General features: G+C 40.3%; 1 protein-coding gene across 1 annotated transcript in view; it reads right to left on the bottom strand.

Annotated features, from left to right (window-relative positions):
- Window positions 1–25,604, bottom strand: part of snx29 (sorting nexin 29) — a 137,009-nt gene that overhangs the window by 91,761 nt on the left and 19,644 nt on the right. Inside the window, exon 14 of the mRNA XM_063481540.1 lies at window positions 14,680–14,765. Within this exon, the coding sequence (XP_063337610.1) occupies window positions 14,680–14,765 (86 nt within the window). The remainder of the gene's footprint in view (window positions 1–14,679; window positions 14,766–25,604) is intronic.

Consider the following 25,604-nt stretch of genomic DNA (forward strand, 5'->3'; position numbering starts at 1 on the left):
AGAGTAGCTAATAAGTTATCATCAACAAGAGAAGCACGGCATGACGCAAACATGAGTTGGAAAGCATCTCCAAACTTTATGGCCATTAAATTTATTATTATTTGGGGTTTTTTGGAGAAGAAATAGAAGAAAATCAGTGAAATGAACACTTTTGAAATGACAAGTTTGCTCCTCAGCAATACTGAATCAAATAAAAATAAAAAAAATCTTCTTTACTCATGTGCTCATTCCAGTCTATGCTCCTCTGACAATTTCCTGATACTGCTCACTCTCACCTCCTCTTCCATGCAACCAAACTCATATCCATGCATATGCAGACCCACCCCCCGCTCACCTTCACCTCTCCTCTTAAGCCTGCAGGTCTTTGAAAGAGCGGAGAGCATTGCTCTCCGGCACATAAGAAGCAGGATTAAGTTGTTTATAGAGCTGGGCTGTTATCACATTGCACATTAACAAGCCGAACACACAGACACCAGACAAACATGCACTCTCACACACAGAGGCACACGTACAGAGGGGAGTTCAGAAGAACAGCCGCATGACTGGTGATTCGCTGCGAAGGGAGGGGGTGAAGTGCTCTGAGGCGGCGATAAAGAGATAGAGATTTGCTGGTTTGCTGGTGGCACTTATTCAGCAGAGAGTTGCTGCGGCTTCTCAAAGGCTCCATGGGGTTTCGAATGAAAAGGCTCCAAACAAGCGTGGATAGTTATCTGTGTAAGACTCTAAATATTCATATCCAAATCCCAGCAGTGCTCCAAAAAAGAAAAATAAAACTCATAATCAAGCCGAGACATATCACTCAAAACAGATTACTCCCACATGTTTGGAGACTCGATTTGAAACTAGACAAGAAGAATGATTCTTTTGTTCTGTGCAGCATACTTGGGTTCCTTGAAAGGCACTCCAAGCTAAATTATTATTACTATTATTTTCACAGAGATGCTGGTGAGGAGCACTGCAACTTGTTTTCCTGTGTAGCTGTTATTTTGGTGCACTTTCGCAGGATTTACTCCACGACTCGACACTTACCGACTACACCTGCTCTGTTGTCTGAAATTTGTCGTGGCACTGTAGCACTGACCTTTGCAGCATCTTGTAATATCACTTATCAAAGAATAACAGCTCATCCCTCTGTACTCACTGGGAAGATGTAAGGCAGTGGATAAAGCCAGGAGGATTATAAAGACATTAGTTTTCAATCTTGACATTCTTTTCCTTGTGCCCACCAATTAATTCTAATTATGTTCTATGTCACTGTGCAATTATCCCACTGCGACTCTGCAGTGAACGCTGTTCTCCAATAAAATCTACCACGGAAAACTGGAGCTGTCATATAAACAAAAGCACTGAAATCTTCTGTTTGTAGCACAGAAGAATTACAGAGAACTCAATAAGAGATTATAGGATTCTGACCCATTTATCTGACTGTAAAGCTTTGATTAAAAAAAAAAAAAAAAAACTCTTGTAAAAGTATTCCAAGCATCTTCCATGGATGTTCCACAGGCTTCCATAAATTCTCCGCCTAGCGAGCATGGACATTAGTCTGCTGAATCATACCCATATACACCGTACATGCCGTGATTCCCACTAACCAGACTGGTTGATTTCATGCACACATGAATGAGTTTTAATTAAAAGCAAAAATCACATTTTTAAATGTTCCTCATTAATAGTATTTAGTTCACATAATGGGTTGGATTCATAACTCATTTGATGAATCAGTGTTTATAACTGTGCTTTCTGTAGAGATAACATGGTCTCTGATTTTTAGGGTCAGTCTGTTTTAAGTCATTTGCAAACTAAGCAAGTAAACCACTGATCTGAGTCTATGTTTTTCATTTTAATTATCATATAGATTTAGAGAGGATATAAACTAAAAATAGGTTGTAAATTAAATGAGTTTAAATGATCCAAACATTTGGACCACTGTGGGTTAATAAAGAAAAAACTTAACTGAACTTTACCCTCGACTATCATGATTTGTGTCTGATTAAATACGTCTGGCAGTAGTCCAAACACAAATGTGATCGACTCTAAATTATAAACTTAAATATAGAATTTTTGCAGTTTTACTCCATCCATGTGAGGCTGGAAGCATTTATTAAACACAATATTAAATATTGTACGATTTAGACATCTGATTAATTGCTGAAACTGTCCGTGTGCGCACACTGCTGAGAAAAGCCACACACTAACTTTTTCGTTATGAATGATCTTGTGGACAAAATGCAAACTTATCACTCATGCTAACAATTTACTTGGCTGTCATATAAATGTAATAGTCTGTGAAGACAGCAACTCTAATTTAAAACCAAAGCACATCTGTTTTATCTAAATGTGAGCACCATTTTCATAAACAAATCATCAGAAAACTGATGAATATGTTGATTAAATATGAAGAAACAACATGACCTGCGTTTCTTATTTATTATTGTGACTAAACATTTTATTCTCATAACTATGAATGATCTTACTGTGTTCTGGGCAGACTCATCTGTAATAAAGACCACGTCTGTGACCTTAAAAAACAAAAACAAAAAAACAATCCTTACTTAAAAATTGGTCTTGAAGGAAAGAAGCCGATGTACAACATCATAGAGTAAAAGCCATATATTTAATATGTAAGGCAATTGTTCTGACAGCTCTGTAATTAAATTGATCATAAGATAAGATGTACTGTAATCAATCAAACTGACTGCTTTTTAATCTGATTAATAAACTCCAGTTATTAATCAGAGCACGAGAACCTGTAGTTAAAGCAGAGGCAAATGTGTATCTGAGGTTGTTTAGCTGCTCTTGAAATTCTCCACCCAGTGCCATTAACTGTGGAAATAAAACAAAAAGACAGAAGAAATAAAAATAACTTAATAAGGAGCACAGGGAATGCACGTTCTCTATCAAGGTTACCTACTGCAAACTTCAAACTAATTTATCTAAACACTACAATGTCTGAAAATTGAGCAACAGCTGGTACAGTTCATTTATGGTTCACAACAGATCTACATTTTTCTGATGCTGCATATAAATATATGCTGTCTAGAGACTATGTATGATTTTTTTTTTTTTTAACTTATCAAGGAACAGCTGAGCATGATATCTCAAACATAACATATCAGCTGGCCTTAAGCAGACGGGAGTTGAAACAGTTGTTTCAGACAGTAGATAAAGTGAGGATCTGCATACTATTACTATGCTACTAGCAGCAGGTGCCTTTTAAACTTAACCTGCAGAGTGTTTAATTCAATTATTTGCCACAGACGGAGCTGTTTTAATAACAGGAAATGTAAAAACTGAAATATTCAAAATGCTCACTGACATGATGGACAAAAATAAAGAGAGAAAGGACACAAGTGACAGATGCTCCAACAATTTCATTATCAGCTCCGTGTGTGGGAAACCACGTAGGTTGGCTGTCGCAGGGCACTGATGAACTGAGCCAATGTTGTTATTGCTACTAAAGTATGCTTTTAAGCCTCCACCTCCTACCCAGAGTGCACTGCAGCAACTGTGGGAGGTGTGAAATCGGCGGGACCGCCGCTGGTATCCGACATACAGCTGTAGTAATTAAAAATCACCCCCTTTAAACAAGTCCACAGTCACTCAACCTCAAACTCTCCGTCTGTCATTCAAAACACAAACACGCGCTTAACTTCAAACTTGCCTCCTGTGCTTTGTGATGCACAAACCTGATTGTCACGCTACATCACAGCACCGTCAGACACTGGCGAGGAAAAAACATTCGAGTAAAACAGCAGCCGGCATAACAAATGGGATACATGTCTGTACCCAACATCTGCTCGCAGCTGCCCAGACTGTTTAGCTCCTGACACCAGGCAGCATGTTAAAGTAAGTCGGCACTGGGTTATTGTCAGCACGGGCAGTCACACGGTAAATGAGTGGCTAATAGAGCACCAGGTCATGCGCGGGCTGAAAGGCACGCAGGCGGGCGAGCTCATAACAGATGTAATCTCTCCCAGGACAGATGTGGGAGGAAGATGGGAGAGCAGATGAGTTTGCCAGTGCATCGTTGCAGGAAAGGAGAATCCTTGCAGCTTCACATACAAGTAAGCCGATGTGGTTGAAAGATAGCAAGATACATGATGAGAGACCATGAGGCAAGAGAGGAGATGAATCTCCAGATGTATCGCTTAAAGCCTTCCAACTCCCTCTGACTCGTCTCTATTCACACCCCATACCCACTCTCTCTCTCTCAACTTAATCCAGTCTCAGAGACGGGCGCCTCACTCCATTACAAAGCTTCGAGAGGATTGAATCAAATATCAGAACTGTCCTCCTTAAATTGAGTTGCTCTGAAATTTTCCACACAATGCCTCAGTTGCCTGAAAGACTGAAAATCCCTCAGTAAGCTCATTCCTGATCCTTTCTGAAGGTGATTTGATAGTTGAAACAAGTACAAAATCTCAGCTTCCATGTAGATTTACAGATTAGAGCTATTTTGGGGAACATTTAAAGACTCTCTGAGCGCAGCAAATGTGCAGTATTTATGAAACAATCTCAGTGCGCAGTGTTATTGGGATTTTAAATAAAGCTCATAAGAACTTAAAGTTCTTTATACATGTATGTGGGGTGCTTTATGTGATGCAGGAAAACACTGTTCACCTAAAGTTGAAATGTATGTTTTTCTTTTAAAATTTTCTACTTTCTGTGGCATTTTCAAACTCAGGTACCGCTGAGAAATGTTCTTACTGTTCCTCTGAGCTGGGAATTTTTTTTTAAATTCAATTAAAAATATGGCTTTCAGTGACTGTTAAAACAATATAAGATAAAATGATTCTTGTTCTTCAGTCTTCAGTTTTTCTCCACCAGAGATGATTGTGGTCAACAAAATCAATCAAATGTATGAAAAGAAACGAAAGCTCTAACAGATTCAAGGAAATACACTGCTAGAAAGAACATTTTAGCGGGAAAAATGGACAATCAGTCAAGTTAAATAACTGTCATCTCCTCGGTCGTATGATTTTTGCCATAACCAAGCAGCTGTAAACCACCTGTCAATCAAAAACACTGACAAGCATTGAGCAGGTCATCTTCTTTAAGGCGCTGTTCTTTTCTTGGGTTGTTGAACCTTGGTGTTTACCCACTTATTCTTAATTTTCCTGTATTCATATTTAGTTCTGTGACTCCTTAAACATGCCGAGTGCTCTTGCTGTCCATGTGCAGCATCTTGGTGTGAATACATGTGTGTAGAAACTGTACTGAACACTGAGCAGCATTTAGCTGTTGTAGGTCAGCTACTAATCGGAAGGTTGGTGGTTTAATCCCTGGCTGCTGCAGTCAAATATAACCCCAAGTTGCTCTCCAATGTATCCATCAGAGTATAAGTGTGTTTAAATGTTAGAAAGCACTTAAAAACATGATTCTTGTATGAATCGGTGTGAATGAGGCAAGCTGTATAATGCAGTTCTTAGGAAGAGTAGAAAAGCACTATATAAGAACCCAACAATTTAGTAATGTAACACAACAGTACAACAATCAAAAAAGGACTATTAGAGCTTGCAATGAAAGTACCTGAGTACATATTTTCATTCCTCACCTGAGTCTGAGTTAACTGTAAAAACATTTTTTCCACTAAAAGCTAGAAGGCTGTGGTTTCATGTATTTCTTAAAAAGAATTTGGGACTGCTCAGTACAGCCAAATAACATTTAACTGGTGCGTGAAAATCATGTTTATCTATTTGTTTTGTGACATTTTAACAGCTTGCAGCGAACACAACCAAACACAGAAATGTTTGTACTATCAAATTTTGCAACAAAATGGCAAAAGCTCCAACAAATGCTTCGATTTGGTTGCCTGAGAGCCAAAAAACGTCTCTGATGGGAATCTACACCCCGCTGGAGTGCTTTCCCACTTCAGCAGTGCCCTTCCATATTTATCTTTGGGAAAGGCGGATGATGACACCCAGCAGGCTCTGGCACTCAGCGAGATGATTAAAATGTTCATTAACACCGATCCGTCCAGGTGATGAAATCTGTCACACACCCCTGCTGCGCCCACATGGAATCGCCTGCAAGATATGACGCTGCCGACGCATAAATCTATACGCGCGCGCGCACAAAGGTGCCGCACTCACTCCGACGTTGACCACCTGGCCCCACCTGTGACAAACAATACGCAATGTCACCTCTCTCGTGCCAGGTAAATAAGCAGTGTGTTAAATCCATTGTCATATACACACATACAAACAGACCACCCTCTGCTGAATAAATGAAAGTCCCTCACACCTCTGAGACAGTAAACATGCCCAAGCTGTTGGATGAAGACCTAAAAGGCTAAACAATGCGAGCTGCCGCCTGGCTTCTCTTCTTATGATCTGAAGCTCCGGCTGTACGTGTGGGCACAATTAAGTTCAATTCACATAGAGAATGACTCATCATTTGCGCTTTTTACGGTGGGCCTACTGGGACGCAAATAACTTTATAACATAAACCACACCAGTTACAACAGTTTCATATCCACCTACAGCCGCTAATGCACAGTTTAATTTAGTCTCCTCACACTAACGTCCGTATACACCACGTCTCACCTACACTCACACGGGGGGATATGATACTCGAAAAGACAATTAGCACAAATACGAGAGTATATTATGTAAATGTGCACACATATGCACAAAAAACACATAGCTAAACACAAATTTTCAAATTATGACTCCCCTCTTGTCACTGTGACCTGCTTTCCACACATTAACCCCCCAAACACACTCAGCAGCTTATTTGTTAACAAGTAATCAAAGTCCACCTCCATATTAACACACACACACAAATCAAAAGTTTGTACTAGCACGGCTTCACACTTTTATGCATACATAAGGCAGGTTTGTGCAGACAAACAAAAGCGCAGGGCACACACACACACACACACACACAGCTGACAGCTCTCAGCAAGATGACCGACCTCCCCGAGGCCCTACAAGGGCAAAGTGTAGCACACACAGGGCCAGCGAATGCAGATCTATGTGTGTAATGAATAAGTTACACACTCCTATTAGGCCAGGCAGCAGTGACAAATGCCTCTCATTCACTCATTAGGCTGCTGGTTGTCAGAGGAAGGAGAAGGGAGCAAGGCACAGCAAGGGAAGCTTATTGGGTTTTAAATGGCCATGTAATCCATTTCCTTATTGGAGATGAATAAGCTGCTGTCCACGGTGGGTTTATTTATGGGCGAATTAAACACGTACGCAGAGACAGGCAAAACGTAGAATGAATCAAAGTGGCGGGATGCTATCCGTGTAAAATTCGTGGACGGAAAACACAGCTGACATGCAAAAATGAAGAAAAAAAAAAAAGAAGTCAAAAATGAGGAGGTGTAGGGGAATGGACATGAGGGGCTGTAGAAATGTAGGAATCATTATATTGCAGTTGCAGAGGTGGGCTGGAGGATTGTAGGAGTCACACTGTAAATATTTTTAAATCATGAAGGGAATCATTGTGCTTTACTTTTGTTTCTGTCATGTGTATACTATTATATGTATTTTATTGTATTCTATATATTCTGATGTCAAACTTTGTCATGAATAAAAAGTGTGTTCTCCCAGCAAGCCGGTGTTCTGGGAATCCATCCTACCTGACAAACCATCCTACCCGTTGTTTCTATGCATGCGCACAACACGAAATTAAGTGGCGAACCCTCCTACCTTTGTGAATGTGAGCTAGAAACATACTCTGATGGGTAAAATTAAGTGCCAAACCGTCCTACCTTTGTGAATGTGACTTACAAGCATACTTTAACGAGTAAAATGAAGTGGCAAACCGTCCTGGCTTTATGAATATGGGCTACAAGCATACTCTGATGGGCAAAGTTAAGTGGCAAACCGTCATACCCTACCTACTTAAATTTGTGCTGGAATTACTCTGTGACAGCAGAAATGTGCATAAACTACTTATGGTAGGACGTTTTGCCAAAGTAGGATGGTTTGTCAGAACACTCGGTTCAATAATCTTGAAGACACACCTCTTGCACCAAGCTTCACCTACCAACTGTTAAGACTAGCCAGCCAATCAGAAAGGAGCTGGCTTAAAGAGAGCTAAAGAAGGTAACTCCTTCACGTTTTTAAGTCCCAATACGTCTGACATAAACCTAACATAGCAGTTCCATGATTTCTACCAGGAAATCCTGAAGAAGAATATCTGGATATCGGTTCATGTCCTAAAGCTTAAGCACACTTGAGTTATGCAGAAAGACAATGAGATAAGCAGACAAGTATGATGCTTCAGCGCGACCTTAGAATGGCTCAAAAACCCTCCAGTGTGGCTGAATTTTAAAAAATCTGCAAAGAAGAGTGGGTCAAAATTCCTCCGCAATGATGATGTGGAAAACTCATTGTCAACTATGTCAAAAGCATGATTGCAGTTCTTGCTGCCAAGGGTGGTACAATCAGTTATTAGGTTTAACTGGCAATTATTTTTTCCACATAGAGCCAGGTAGGCTTGAATAGCTTTTTTTCCTTAATAAATGAAATCAGCCAATTTCACCAGCCCACAGGAGACCATCAGTTATCTTAGTGGTGCTGAAACTCCCAGAATCCCCACATCTGCCCAGATTCATTTACTGCCCCCCCTCGGAGAGGCCATTCCCTCAGGTAAAGGAGTCAGTCAAACATCAGCGAGTCGACCAGGCATAAAACCTCCACCTGGGACAATGAAACAATATCGCACGTCAAGTGAGAAAACATCCATTTTCCGGGAAATGTAAAGTTTTTGTAATTCAGTCAAGCCCCTGATTTCTAGTTCTGACCTTTAATCAATTCATCATGTGACTTCAAACTACAGCAATCCATCACAGTGCCAGCATTAACTCACTATTTTTCACCCGCTCACTACAGTTAAGAAAACAGACTGCCACCACCAGAGCTTTCTTTTTGAAGTCACCTGTATAGTTGGAGAGAAGAGCCACATGCTTTAATAAAGACTAGCTTGACAATAGTTTATGAGATATGTCAGTGTGCATTACAGTATTTTTGGCATTTTGTTGCGCGTTTGCCACAATGACAATAAAATGATTCTGATCCTGATATGTTGCACGATGCAGGTCACTGCACTGCCTGCTGCCTGTAGCAGAGAAATTCAGAACAAATGTACTCAAAACCAAACTAGATATGCTCGAGTCAAATCAGTTCTGAGTAACCTAGATCCAGCACATTCCCCAAGTAAGGCCGCAAACAAATAGATTGTAATTGGGTCAGTTTAATGGGGTTGAGTAGCACCCCACTGTATTGGTCTGGGTATTAGATTACCCTAAGAGGATCCGAATATACTTGCCCTTAGCTTAAAGTGTGTATGGCATCATAACCGTCGCCAGCGGCATCTCTCCGTTTGGTTGGCTTCACTTTCAAGCAGGTCCTTTTATCCCTGACTCTATTCAGATCCAATCTAACTAATCCCTTTCCCTTTCATTTTGAATCTCTATATTCACGCAGGTCAGATTCAGATACGTTACAGTGATTCAAGAGGGTGATGCTAAAACTACAGTGAAAGAATGAATTTGGGTTTTTTCATATCTTACAAATGTCTTAAAGCCAAAGCAAAAACTAGCTTTCAATCTCACTACTGTAAATAGATTATTTGAAAATCACTGCAAAACATCAACCTGCATCATCTTCACACAAACCTTAAAATATCTTCAAGACCCAGAGACCAGGGCGCTAGAAGCTGTTTGGGCCACTAAATGAATGTTTACTGTAGGTCAAAGTATTCTTATAGCTTTTGTCACACTTATTCTTTCTTGCGAACCTGGTTATGTTCAAAAATGTTCTGAACAAATAAAAACCTTTTACTAAAATCAGTAAAAAGGTTTATCTTGGAATTTTAATTCTGTTAGGTGATGGCTGTGTGTTGGCAGGAAAAGGACCCAAAGTGCAGACTCCTCAACAGGCAAAAGTGTATTTCAAAACTCAGCTTTTATTGCTGGTTGGCAAAACATAACAAAAACCCGAAAATACAAAATAAACTTACTCAGACAGAACACACAGCAAGATAAGGGTAGATCGCGACAATGACAAACTGAAACACAGGGCTTAAATACATAGAGGGAGCAATCAGGGAATGGGCAACAGGAGGGAAACACAGCTGGGGCAAATCAGAACTGACGAGACAAGGAAGCGTAACCTGAACACATTAACATTAGACGTGGACCGTCAAAATAAAACAGGAAACATAACACAGACTGAACTACAGACACAGACTGACTGGACACAGGGAGACAGCAACTAGAGAACACAGAGACATAAACCATAAGACATAACTCTAACAAAGAAACCAAAGACTAGAAATGATAAACAACATAATAAACTCAAAACCCTGGGTCAACGACCCAGGCATCCTAACAAATTCAAGGTCAAAAAGTAGGAGACTTTAGTGCTCTCCATTTTAGGATTATGCTGCCGTACATTAGCCCAGAGAACAATGAAATGGCTTTGAAATTGTTTGAGGCTGGCAGTAAAAATAAATAAAGAAGTAAATCTCCCTCCGCAGAGAATCTAAATCTCTCATTGATGCTCGTCAGGGAAAGGTTTTTTTCCCCCTCTTTTCCCTCACCTGCGTAATGCCCATGAGAAATAGATTTAGACCTCAAATGTTCATTCACTGGGAGAACTTCCAGGAATAAATGGTAGTGATTGGTCATTAGACTGTATTTTTATATATTTATAGAGCTGTTACGGAAACACAACCTCTATACGCATACTAGAGAGGTTCAGCATCACTTCAAATGGTGATGAACCCGATAACGTTAGTAGTAAACCATGTTCTTGACACTAAAGAAATCCAGGGATAAACCAGAAGTGAACCTCATCAAGCCCCAAATCCTGCAAGTAGCATCCACAGAATGACAAAAACTAACCAAAGGAAAATTTCCACCACAAAACATTTAAGCAAAGGGAAAAACAAGGAGAAAGGTCAGACTATCCTTACAAAAAAGTGGGAATGAAATGAAAGCAGGAAGTAAACCCAACATAAGTCAGTGATAAATTAAAACAGGAATAAATAAAAAAAAGTGACTCAATGTGATATTACACAAACTGAAGCTTTTTCTCTTGTGTACAAGTATGTCTAGTATATCTACCACTTATGCAACATATGCATATATTCAAACAGCATTCATGCATGTGAAATGATTTGCAATCAACACTGTAATAAAATCGCACTGCTCCTTCATATCCAAGTATAAGTGGTGTGGGGATATCCCCCCAAACAAACAGGGACAGACAGCATCACACATGGAAACAATAATTATCGCTTCTCTGAAACAGAAGGAAAGGAAAACCATCTTTTGTGGGATGTCAGTGGGTCTGACAGCGCCTGAGGAGCATTTGAGAGATCAAGTCTGCTTCGCTATCATTAGACGGGGGGGGGGTTCAAAAATGCAGCACACTGATCAGGGGGAAACATGCTGACAGCTCATAAAAAAAGGGGGTGCTTGTGTATCAATTGAAACCCCCCAGCAGCCGTGATTTTCTGCTCCCCTTAAACTACTCGCACGTTATTTTGCCTCCTTCACTCCCAACACACAACGGCAGGCTCTGGTAGTCGACATCAAAGCACGATGGAACGAGGCACATCATTAGCAGGAGAAGACAGAGGCAAGGGAGGATGAAATCATTTAGACGCCGCTGCGGAGGGGGAATTACTATGCCTGTCGGGACGACGGTGGTGTGAATGGAGCGAGCGGGAGTGTGGATGGGTGGAAAGGAGAGAGAAATGGTACAAACGACAAGAAACTGAAAAGTCAACACGAGCAGGTAAGGTAATGAGTGGCGGCAAAACAAGAAGAGTGCAAAAGAAACAAGAGGAAGCCACAAAGTGAGGAGGAAACGCAGATTGAGAAACTGCAGCGGGTGAGGGCTATTTCCTGATAATGCACACACGTGAGAAACTCACCATTGCTCTTTCCAATCATCTCTCATTGTACAGCTCCTCCCCGCCATGGTCTCCAGTGTCAGCCGCCCAGGCGGCCATGTTTGACAGGCTGAACGCAGTAATTGCCAGGAACCAGAAAGATGAAATGTGAACTGTTGTGATGTTTTAAACATGACTCTGTTGTAGGCCGAACTCACACAGGTCTGTGCCTGCTTAACAACCGCAGACTCTCAATGATCCTCAGTTGAATTCTTCTGAATAGAAGCATTTCGTAATGAATATAAAACGAGTTTTTAAAAACCATCAGACTTTTTTATATTGCAATTGAGATTAAAACTGCATGATAAGAAAAAAAAAATCCGGTTTCATGCAGGGGTCATTCCATCTCAAATCAGCCAATATTTAGAACATTAGATCAAAAACTTATGGTGCAAAGCCTGAACATGAGTGCTGTGAAATTTTAGCTTCATATTTCAAATAGTTTTCAAGATCCATTTTTTTAAAGTGATTTATCGACCGACTTTCAGGCATTTTATTCACACACTGAAATCTGAGTCAATGTTTGAACATGAATATCTCAAAGACTATCAAAGATAAAAGCCTAAAAATCTTCGCTGCTCTTTCGTACCTTAAAAATGAAACAGGCTCTGTAATTTGGAACGGATAAATCAAAAATGTATCTGTCTGAGTACTCATAACTTAAAATAAAACTAAAAGGCCAGAATGCCCACAAAGTCCCATATTTGAGTACAAGCTAACTAAAAACAGGCAACTAGTGACAATTTCTACATGATAAATAGTTAAATTATACAATACTGTAAACTAAAGCATGTAGAACACTATTGTGGGATTAGTCACAAAAATGAAAAAATGCCATTTTTATTTAAATTTCATGCTGGATTGAACAAATATGACAAGTTGAAACACACAAAAATTATCAGTGTATCCCATTCGCTTCCACTTCCTTTATCAGGGTCACGGGGGGCTGGAGCCTATCCCAGCTGTCATAGGGCGAGAGGTGGGGCACACCCTGGACAAGTCGCCAGTCCGTCACAGGGCTAACACATAGACTCGGACAACCATTCGCACTCACATTCACTCCTGCATTCACACCTACGGGCAATTTTCCAATTAACCTACCCCCACTAAGTGCATGTCTTTGGACTGTGAGAGGACCGGAGAGAATATAACTTAGAAAATAATGTTGTTAAATATGTTCATATATTTTATTTTAGAGACCTGAGTCAATTATTTTAGAATATTTTCTGCTCCAATTTGCACAAAAATTGTATAGTCCAAAGTTTAAATATGCAGTATACAATGATTGCCTCAGTCTGTGACCATGATCCCGAGGTGGAAGTGTTTATTTTGTGACTGGATGGCGAGCGGGTGCTGGTGGTTCCTTGCTAATGCGAAGTCAAATTGGTTTCAAAGAGGTATACAGTGCTGCGGCAAAAACCTCTTTGCAATTTCTTTGGCTGCTAGCAGGTTTCCATGGTCGCCCATAGTTTGCATGGAGGAGTTTGCAAACCTGTAATGAAACTCTGACACAAACAAAAGGACAATGTTCGCCTTCAAAGTAAAAGCTGCCCCTTTGAAATGTGTTGCTTTCGGTGGAAGGCCACACGTTTTAGTCTGAAGGCCACCCTTTTTTTTCCAGTTTCAAGTCTCTACAGTTCACAGAATAAAAGGCAGATTCAACAGATTCATGAATCAAACAGTTTATTATTGCTAAGGACATACGACCTTTAACTAGTTAATAACCCTCCAGTTTTAAAAGTCATATGATGGCCTCAATGTTAATTAAATATAATGCAAAGTTAAGCCTTTTTATGTTTTATTCAAGGTACTGAGGCTGAGGCACACTATGGCTGATTTATCACCCACGCTTACATCATTGCTCACAGACAAACTTTGACCTTTCTGTGTATCGTTGGGCCTAACTGTCCATCTGGTCATTGGACTTTATTGTGTGGATGCTGACATGTTTTATCACTGATATAAATAATTAAAAAGACCCACATTTTAATACAAATTGAATTTTCCTCAAAATAAAGATAATATATTCATCTAGGCTCAGGTTTCGTGTTGGTGATAGTGTAGAGTAGACGCTGTAGTGTATTATTAGAAGGGTTACTGTTAAGAAAAACATCATAAAACATGAATTTAATAGGGAAAAGATGCATCTAACAAAAGCACAAAAAACTCAATGAACCCTCTGGGTTTTAAAGATAACCACTCCCCATTTTGTCCCATAGATTGCAATTGACCTAATATATGGCCCCTCTGTTATCTGCAGTGTTCATTTTATTTGCATTTGACACAACAGAGACTTATCTCGCTAGTTTTCACACAAAGCCTCGCTAACATCCCTCTGCAACACAAAAACAAAGTCAGAGATATCGAATCTTTTCAAAAACTAAAACTCTGGATAAATGTAAGTGAGCAGGACTGAGAGGGAAACCAGCTCTCTCTGTCTGACAGGGTCTCGTACTGTAAAAATAGAGGGTAGTCATCAGAGCCCCTGAGAAAAGCACCAGAACTGATCTGGCATATGAAAGAAAACTGATGACCTTATTTTTCGCTGTTTGCATCCATGAGCGCTGCTGTTTGAGAGCAAAATAGATGGACTGGGACGCTGATATGAAATCTAATTTCAGCTCATAATGATGCACGGAGAGAGCGTGCACACGTGTGTGTGTGTGTGTGTGTGTGTGTGTGTGTGTGTGTGTGTGTGTGTGTGTGTGTGTGTGTGTGTGTGTGTGTGTGTGTGTGTGTGTGTGTGTGTGCGTGCATGTATTTTACCGTCATTGCCTTGGCTTCCTTCTCTCTTCAGCATCTGTACCGCCCCCACATATTTCTTCAGCTGGACCTTCAGGACCTCATTCTCCCTGCACAAACAGACACACAAAGCTTAAACAGAAGAAAACAGAGGGCTAAAACAAGAAGGTTATAGCTACAACGCATTGTATGCAGGTCGTTTTCAATGCCAAATATCCTTAGTGTCATTAAGTAAGGACACTTAAAGATAACGTACTGATTAATGGAGAGCTAGGATGGCAATGTTAGTGCAAAAATATACTGCATATGGCCGGAAGGTTCTCTGACAAAGTTTCTAGAAATTGTTTTTTCCTCTGGTTTGAGCTGGGCCCTTTAGTTCCCATTAAGGGGAACATTAATGATACAGCGTATAGTGATATTTTAGATAATGTGTGCTTCCAATTGTGTGACAATAATTTGGTGGGAAATGTCCCTTAGCGTTTCAATATGAACTCTTCCTCACAATGCAAATGTATATGAATTTAATAAACTTCTAATGTTCTCATTCAAATATCTGATGGATCGTCTTGGCTTTGTCTGACTCTGCATGGCGTGATTTGAATGCAATCATATGGAAATCTTTTCACTCATGCAGAAATGATCATTCTGGAGCAAATTAAAAAATTATCAGACTAATTACTGCAAAGGTACTTGATGTAAAAGAGAAAAGGGATCGTGTGTCTCGAGCTCATGAATCTCAGTTCTGAATTTTTTATTTCCTCTTCTATGTTTACTCTTCTATCCAGACAAAGCAATACAGGTAGATGCTTTACTATCTCCCAAATGAGAAAGAAGCCAGGCAGGCCTTGAGGCCTCTCCACAGACTGAAATAGAAGATGCCTGAGAAGAAAACACGAGGTCAAATACAGGGTCAGATCAGTGCACTGTAGTAAAGCTAGTAAAGCTAGGCATGGCCTTTTCAAACCTCCCCAAAACAGTGAGACCCCAACAAATAAAGAGACCTACTTTTTTTCTCCCCTTCACAACTGTTATAGCTTACAATTCCATCAAACAGCTGCACTGCAAGCTTTGTGCCATCTTTTAGAAACGCAGTTACTTGTAAATGTGGCGAGAATCCACTGTTACCTGGAGAAAAGAAACCACTTCAGCTGTTTCCAAATTACAGGCACATGTAATCATACTGCTTGACTATCCCACACAGATCCAGCACCAGTGGGATAAACCGGAACACTAGTTATAGGTATATCAGGGCCTCTGATAGCTCGGAGATGCATCTTAAGAGCCCTTGAAAATGTAAACGCACATGTTTTACTGTGACTGAGGACACAGGCACAAAGACACGGTGACAAAGAAAGGGACTGAGAGACAGACGCAGCCTCCTTACAAGTGGTAACCGGCTGAGCATCGTCGACTTTGGGGAAGAAATCAATCAGAACTGGAAGTGCGGCTTTATGCCCTTGGCAGTTAAATCTAACAGTCTTTGTCTTGCACCGCCGTCGCGCCCCCACACCCCCACCCAAACCCTCATTCTCCACGGGTGATGTTTGGTGCCCTGCTTATCAGCCCTCATTCACAACCAACAAAAGACGGACCTCCGGGGAAACTTCCTGAAATCCACATGACGAGCTCTCAGTGGAGCCGTCCACACGGTTATCAGAACAACCCGCAGCCCAGATGCTTTTTCAGCCTGATTCAATTATAGCTAATACACACCGCCTGCTTTACAGAGTGTGTGTGTGTGTGTGTAGCGGGTTGGACAGATACGCAGATATTCAGAACAGAGGAATCATTTTACTGATAAAAGGCCTTGTGTCTGCAGGATTTGACATAATGTGAGACACGTGAAGCTCAGGTTAAAGTGTTCTTTTATTACGAACTCAATGAATTTGGCTCTTTTACTTGCCGTCTCTCACAATGACGTGTTAGAAATTGTTTTTTCACCCTCTAAGCGCACACAGCCTCTGCTCACTTGGTGGTTTCACTCCCTTTTGATGTCATCCTCCTAATCAATAGTCTCATTTTAAGACCACACAAAATGTGTAATGTAAAAGGAGGGGCTCTAAAAGCCTTAGCAGCTCTATTATCTTCATCTCTATGAAGCATCTTTGTCCTCAGATTCTGTTAACATTCACAACAGTGCACTGCATTCCCAGCAGCCAACGTTGCCAGATTAAACTGTCATCAAGAACTTCAGTGGGTGCCTTTAAAGTCACCTAATCATCGTAAAAGTAGTTTAGTGTTCTGTTTTATTAAGAAACCCAGCTCCACGGTAAGAGATAATGTTATCTCTATAATAAGATATCTGCACATCTGCAGGCCAGGGGTGGAAGCTTTCTGGCTTGTCATTTATTGATCAATCATGCTGCAGGCTTTGATTGCATGTAGGTGAACGGTCTGAGTTTTTTTTTTATAAATAATAACCCACAAATGGAGCAGGAAGTCATGGCCCTTAAAAATTAGCTGTGGCCTTCAGAAGCAGTTAAGTATACAAGCTAATGGACTGCAGATGAGATTGCAGTATTGATTTACATAAAGACATGGCCACTTTATAAAACCCCTAATCACAGAGCTTGCCAAACAACTAGAAATTCATAATAGAGTTTAACCAGTGTCACTATCTGGAAGCGACAAGAAAATGGTTCTTTTCTTTGTTCTTTTTTTAAATGTTTACTCAGGAAGTTAAGTTTATCGACACAGAAGTGGTGAATAAGTGAAGAAAAGTGAGGAAAAGCCCTACATAACTGGGGCCCATTTACTACTTATGTCACTGTAATTTTATTCAATTACATTTGAAAAACTATAAATAATATACGGTGGCTCTGAGAGGTCAAATGCACTGCAAGTTAAAGAAATCCCCAGAACAGGTAATGAGAAGGGACAGAAACCAAAACATGTGGAAGACTCCACTGGGACGCTTTAAAGAAGCAGACGATTCGTCGGTGCTGTGCAGGTAATGTTTATTTTAATCGCATGATTCATATTATACTACAGATACAAGTTTGCTATTAGCATGTGTTCCACAGCTGTTCCGTCATGTTGTTGTCTCCCCAAAAACACTTCTTATTTAAAAAACACACTTTTTGTGAGCTCTTGCAACATTTTTTGTACCATTTCCATTTTGTTTAGTTTTGTATTTTGCGTTTTTAAAGCTTTTTGGGTTTGTTTTTTTTTAAGTTGCAGTGCATTTAACCTCTCAGGGCCACCGTAATAACACCCTAACTAACAGACTACAGAAAGCTTACTAATTAACTGTATAAATATGCATATTTCCTAATAGGTGTTTCATAATTAGATCCCAGTTTGTACATTTTCTAACAAAGAAAGAATTTATCCAGGTTTTTCTTTTTTGTTGTTGTTGTTGTAACAAAAAATACCACAAGAGAAAAAAAAAGTTTTAGCTTCTCGGTCATGTAAAATGTAATCAGACAGGCACCAAACAGCAGACAGACAAAGCCCATCGTACTCAGCAGTGAAGAATTTAGCAGGTAAAAATTGAGATCTTACCCGGAGGAGTCGCTAACAACAACAGAGCACAAAGCGTGAGTGTTTAGCAGGAGCCTCGTTACTGTTATTAAATACACCTGTGCTTTTCTGCCAGGTATGTAATACAGGTGTAGTAACGAAGGTTAATCAGGCTGCTTGCTCTCTTGCTTTCTTATGACTACATTAAACAATGCTTTTATTACTCGTTGCACTATTATTATTGGTGTTATATAAAACATAATAGTGGGAAATTATTTTCCCAAAGAAAAAAATCCAAACTGACGAAGTATTGATTTCAAGCCTCGACTATCTTCAGCAGGTGCCATCGCTGCCTGTTATCTACTGGGAGCCTTTTCAAATCTCCACCGTCATTCTGCTTTTTTTATACCATTTAAATTATTATGTACTCACAATCATTTCAACAGTTGTTATTGCAAGCTGTCAATAGAAAATAATTACCAGATGCCTGTCAGCTATTCAAGAATAAAATAAATAAAAAGAAACACACACACACACTTTTGTTTGTTCTTGCACAGCCGTTCCGAAAAATCATTCGGCAAGATTTGTCTGCTCTGAATAAACGATTCTTTGAACAAACAATACTTAGCGCGCTTGAAATTGAATTCCTTTCTCAGGTTACAACAGCACGATAATGAACACATTTTGCTGAATTATTGATCACTCTGATACAAGTAAAACACTTTGTGCCGGTGTAATGTGCTTGCTTTTGGAAAACAATGCCTGGGCCGGGAAAAGCAAACAATCTTTCAACGGGATAAAATGTCACCTTGGTAAATACACTGCATCTGTTAACCTCAGCTGTGCTCTCCGCTGACAAGGAATTGTTGGTAATCAAGTGCATCAAGCCAGCTTGGAATTATTTGGCTCAGGTTTTGGGGACTGATTCGAATTGCTGATTAATTAAACTTGAGCAAACTGTGCAAAGTACACTGAAAGATGTGTACAACTCCCTCCATTAAGAGCTGAGCATGTCTTTAGCACGGTAACATATAAGATAATATAAGTGGCCTGGTGGGGAATTTAGGGGAAAGTACCCAAGCACTTGATAACACAGCAGCTGTCAGCGTGAGCATGATTCTGACCAAAGCCCCAATAACTGAACTGAGTATTTTCAAATCCAATTTCAGGGCAGAGGGATAAAACACAACCTGGAGGTGTGATAAACACCCTAGGTGTCCAGTATTGTGTCTGCAGTGGAGCAGCTTTCCTCAGGTCGTACCACAGCTCAGCCTCCCACGTGCAATAAAAAAAATCCACCTGCTTAACACACAGCTCCTCTGTTTTTGCAAATACTTTTACATTTTTACTGGTTTATTTCATGTTGTTTCTAAGTGTTGCGCCCCCTCAGCTTGATCCTTCCATGCAGGGCAGCAACCACACACTGTATTTTAAATACCCACTAAGACTGAACTCGTTGACTTTTGGTTTGCAGGAACTTCCTCAATGCCTTCAGTGAGTCTATCAAAACAAACTCAGTTCAGCGCGCCAGATATGTTCAGAACCACAGGACGAGAATTAAATAATGGATACAGAACAAAATTAAACAACAAAGCCAGAAGGGAGGAACGCCGCACAATTTCTCAATTCCAAAACTGAGAGCGATCCATTAAATTATCTGGTGCTTCTACTGGTGAGCAGGACGTGTGAATGTGACACATTCAAACTCATCTAAAACTCAAAGTGGGTTGTCTGCCTTGAGGGATGCTAAAGTTTTAAATTAGCGTGTTGAAAGTTAAGGACTCGGCATCTCTGTTAAATAAACTGCATCCTTCATCCAGCTGATATGGGACCAGCCACACACTGCTTTCTCATTAGGGGCAAACGTCTGCTCTAGAAAAATGTAGTGTAAACGTCTGCTTAGAGGATAAGCCTATTAACTACACTGGGCAGTAAAACTGTTGAAGTCATCTCATCTTCCTCAATGCGAGATAAGTAAGAAGGATAAACCGTGCGCGTGCAAAAGATTTAGAAAAAAGCAGGATTGTTTTGTGCGTGAAGGAAACGGCGAGGGAAAAAGAAAAGCTACGTGGCTTAGAAACAGTTAGAAAAGTATTTTGTGTGCAAGTGAATGGGAGTGGGGAAAGAGCAAAAAACAGTGTGTGCTTAAGAGATAAAGAAATTATGAATATTTTTGTTTAAAAGAAAGCAAAGAATGTGAAGTCTGAGAATGGGTTTTACATAATGCAAACACTGCAAGACACTGTTAGAAAGCCAGCAAAAAAAAAAGGGGGGGGGGGCTCTTATCTTCTCTTAGAGTACAAGCAAAAAAAAAACTATCTGAAAAGGAAAGCTTAAACTCAAACTACATACAGTAATTACTTAAACTGAATAGATGCCCTGGAGTGATTTTTTTGTATTACATTTCCCCATCCCTCCGTTTATTATCCCATGGTCTAAAGCCATCTTAATGTGCAATAAACACAGCATAAATTGGCTCTTCTTCAGGTACAGTCTGGCTCTGTTTGGAAGTAGTGAATGAGAGGTTTAAAGACGCCTTCAGAGATCAGCAGCTCAGTCGCTAGGTAATGCTCCTGAGTGCAATTTACTGCACTGCCATCTTAAAAAAGCATAAATAAAAAGCCCTTGAAGCATACATTCTCTCTCCTGACACACTTCTAGAGGCACATATATGCATTATACATATATATAAATCCACGCAGAGGCACAGCATGGCTGTGGGGTGGAGGGCTGGGTTGTTAAAACTTCCGTTTGGGCAGAATGACATAACTGACTAAACACCCCCAACAAATAAACCGGGAAAACATCACAGCCGCTTGCTCTGCCACTTTTTTTTTTTTTTTTTTTTTAGAAAAGCTGTACCAGACTGCTTGGAGAAAGGCGGCTCTGCCAGCTAAGAAAAAGGCATCTGCTCTCGTTTCTTTTGCATGCGAGTGTGTGCGTGCACGTATGTGTCCGCCTGTCCAACCACCCCCTCTCCCTGTGACGAGGAACTGCTAGCTGGCCCGAGCCCACTCGACTGGCCACCTTCCCGTCTTCCTGCTGCGAGAGGCCTGCTTTCCGCTCTGCCAACTGTCGCATAAAGAGGGGGGCAAGAAATAGTTGAGGGGAAAGATTTTCTGTGTGTGTGCGTCTGTCTCACTATTCTCTGAGGAATGAGTTTGAGGGTTAGACATTTAGAGCAAGGTCAATTGGTGTGGGACATTGCTATTTAGCAACAGCTTTCTGGTGACTTAATGCCTTGTGTGATTAGAAATGAAAAAATGAATATTAATCACAGTATTAATTAATAATATTCCAATATGCATTGCCATTAGGGAGTCATCATATTGATAACAAATTCATATTACAGTGTAATAATGACGAGGATCATCTTAAGTGACAACAAAAACAAGGAGACATCCAGATGGTAAGAGGAAAGGGCAACCAGTTTCAAAGTGCAGTTCCTCCAGACTTTTTTTTGTTTGTTTTTGCCACAGTAGCTACTGAAGATAAAAGTCTGAAGCTTTTACTTTCGTTCTTATCATGAAGATAATTCAGGACCTGTAATTTGGGACAGATACATTAAAAAAATGCTTGAGTATTGGCTAGTTAAAATATCAAGTAAAAACTCGAGCACTATTGCAAAATCCCACATTTGAGTACAAATTAGCAAAAAACTTTTTGCACTCTTTTGAAATATAACTATATGATATTTAGCACTCGTCACTAGTTGTCTTTTGCTATGTGAAGTTTCTTTTTTATTAAAGTGTACTCAAATATAACTAGTCAATGCACAGAGATTTTTTAATGTATCGGTCCCAAATTACAGGTCCTGTTTCGTGTTGATCATAAGAAAGAGCAGTGAAAATTTCAGGCTTTTACCTTTAATGGTTTTTGAGACACTGATGTTCAAATATTGCCTCAGATTTGAATGTGCGGGGGGGGGAAAAAAAGTCCTGAAAGTAGGTCGATGGACCATATTTCTAAAAAGAATGTGTCCTGAAAAATATTTGATATATGAAGCTGAAATTTCACAGCACTCGTTATATAAATTAAACTTTTGGACCATAAAATTGTCGCAAATAAGAGGAGGTTGAGCATAAGGCCCATGTTGATTTCAGATGGAAGGACCCAATTATAAGAATCGGACTAAACTCACTGGATGGTCACACCAAAAACTACGACTTTTATCTATTAGCTCCAATTTATATGAAGCAAAACATTTAAGATTTTACTTGCTACATGTGCAATATTCCTTCATAGGAAATCCAACAGGTGATGGAAATACAAAGAATACAAATTCTTAGTGTGCGTACAGGACCACGAGTGAGGACTATTACATATGCGCTTGGGTTGTGGGTTGCAATGTCACAATGTGTGAGTATGGGTCTTACAGTCTCGTGTTATATTTGGATGGATCTGTGAGTAAGTCAGTAAAGTGGGCAGCTGCTCGTTTTAGCCCACTCCCCTCTGCCTGAGTCTACGTCAGCCGGAATCTATGTATGGAGGCTTGCTCATCCTCTGCCACCCCCATGTACGACCAGGCTCACACACACGCAGGCATCCATACACGCTATGTGTATATAAGACACTTCCTTTAGTATGGGTATCACTCTACTATGAAAGAAGGATCGTTTGGAAGATTTCTAAAATAAGCTAATGACTTCCTCCAACAGCAGGACCATCTGGTGGTAAAGATAAAAAGTTAACCTGCACAGTGCCAGAGGCAGCAAAGTGATTCCTCTCAAAGTAATCTCAGATTAAACAATGTCTCAATTAATTAAACGGGAGTCAACACTTCCATCGGGTCAACAAGAAAACCAGTCGTTCTTATGAGTGTTAAGATGTTACCATTTCAGTCTCAAAACTGACTCAATTCACCATTAACGCAGTAATGATGAAGAATTGTGGGGCACATAGCAACAGTTGCCAGTAGCCGCTTTCACAGAATGATGCCGACAGCTCCAAGCCCTCATTCAGCGGCTAGCTGCTCCTTCAACGGTATTTATAGCCGCTATTGATCGAGACAGATTTGGCTGAGAAGGAAAAGCAGCACTTGAGATTTAGCAGCAGACTACAGAAACGGATTTATGTGTCTGAGTGCGTGTGCGATTGATTGTGTGGAAATGCATACTGTATGTCACAGTCATCTCTTGTTCTCACTGCCTCTCTACCTCGTGTCATTTCCACCCCATTAAAGTGCTCCATATGAACATCATCACATATTAAACGGCTCAGTCAGCTGCTGCACTGTCCGCTCCCAACAACAAACCCATCAGATTCAGTCTCCACACACTTAACTTGAGTCACCCAATCAATCCCAGCTAGGATTGATTTACTGTGGGAGGCTACAATCTTGCTTGCTGGGGCTTTCTGTTTCGACTGCTGCAGGATGACTAGTCATCTATTTAAAGGGCTCAGGGCTTGACTGAGGACTCCTGGCACATGCCAAGGTGATAGAGGCCACTTTCAGTGAACCGTAGGTGGTCAATTATTGGGATAACACTGACTGTATCTGCGATTTAGGAAAAGGAAATCTCACACACCGAGTATGAATGGGGTAAAGTTTCCTACTCTGCTCTGACATGTATCCTCTAGTTCTTTTAATCATGAGTAGACTCGATGGGGAGACTTAACAGTGCACAAATATAGTTTCCTTTTCCTGTCTGCGTAAAGCTCTTGCCATTAGCTAGCGGAGTGGTAATTACTGTTATTATGTGTAAAACAGTGACGCAGGTACAGCAGGTCTAAGGAAAAGCCTTGCACAATCCTCAGCAACAAGGCAGCTTTAATCACAGACATGAAAGTCCTTGAGGCTATTACAGCTTTAACACAGTGTTTACTTCTGCTCTGCTGACTGAAAACTTTTTGGTTTAAATATGTGGATCCATACAGCTAATGAATGGAGCAGTCAATAACACGCCTGTATCTTTGACTCCAGTCCTACTGAAGTGTAAAACACAGGTGTAACTGCTAAGGACTATATTCAGTTGCAATCAGTGTTTTTGCTGCACTGCCCCATCTGGAGACACTCTGTTTACATGACTTGGATGATCATGCAGTTCCATCTGCATTTTACTGACAGTGTCTCCATCAGTGCAAACAAAAAGCCAAAATGCATTTTTTAACGCATTAAGCGGTTAATGCTCAATGTGCCAAAATATAAAATATTTAAATGTCATGCAGCTCCATTTCTGGAATTCTAAAAGTGTTTTCAAACACTGGTGTGATAAATCCTCCCACCACAACATCATCCATACACCATTTGTCCTTAAACTACAAACAGCAGCCATTTGGGTTTTTATGTTTTTTGGGGTGCACTTTGCTGGCGCTGTGCTGGATGCCCTTTTGCTTTTAGAACAGACGTAATTCTTCATGACACAGATTCAGCAAGGTGCTGAAAACATGATAGCATCACACAGTTGCTGCACATTTGTCAGCTGCACATCCATGATGCGAATCTCTCGTTCCAGTCCAGACGACTGGATTGAGATCTAGTGACTGTGGAGGCCATTTGAGTTCAGTGAACTCATTGTGATATTATCTTGTCATGCACTTTGCAAAAACTTCTGCAGTGTTTCCATTAAAAAAAATAAAATAAAGGTGAACATGACACAGGACCTGAGGGATACATGTGGCACTGAAGCCTCATCAGAAATGATCTCAGTGGAAGGGTGGCTGTCAAGAAGCCATTCTTAAGGAGGGGAAGCCAGGAGAAAAAGGCTGAGGTATGAAAAATTACACAAGAACTGGACTCAAAATATCCTTTTATGGACTCAAAATATATGAAGCAGAGGTACAACAGTGATTACAGCCCTCTGTAAAGCATAGTGGAGGCTCTGTCATGGTTTGGGGAGGCGTTTCAGCCAGTGGTGTTGGGGATTTTAATTAAAAGTGACAGAATTATGAATGCAGAAAAATGCAGTCAGATTTTGAGCCACCATGCAATGCCATCTGTGAAGCGTGCCATTAGAAATTGTTTTATTTTTCAGCATGACACTGATTCCAAATGCACTGCCAATGGAGTGAAAGCATACCTGGACAGAAAAATAAACACTGAAACATTATCAGTCAACATTACTGAAGTAGGATCGTCTTGACAGAGAACAGAACAAAAGGCAGCCAACATCAAAGAAGAGCTTTGAATGTCCTTCAAGAAACCTGGAGAACTATTCCACAAGACTACCTAAAGAAATAACAAGAAAGCTGCCTAACAGAGTTCAGACTGTGTTAAAGCACAAAAGGTGGTCCTAACAAGTACTGACTTTCAAACTCATTAGAATTGTACAAACTCTGTTTTCCCCTCTTCCATACATGTGTGCACACTTTTCAATCCATGACTGCACCTATTTCTCATTTTCCCCGCAAAATATATTGACTCAAGAATATATATATTTTAAACTACTGTATGGGTAAATATAGATCTGTGCCAGAAAATCATAAATGTTACAATTTCTTGCTAGAGGTGAAACCAGATCATTTGACATCATATTCTGCCACTATTT

The sequence above is a fragment of the Pelmatolapia mariae genome, linkage group LG8 (genome assembly GCF_036321145.2).
Source record: "Pelmatolapia mariae isolate MD_Pm_ZW linkage group LG8, Pm_UMD_F_2, whole genome shotgun sequence".
Classification (NCBI taxonomy): Eukaryota; Metazoa; Chordata; class Actinopteri; order Cichliformes; family Cichlidae; genus Pelmatolapia; species Pelmatolapia mariae.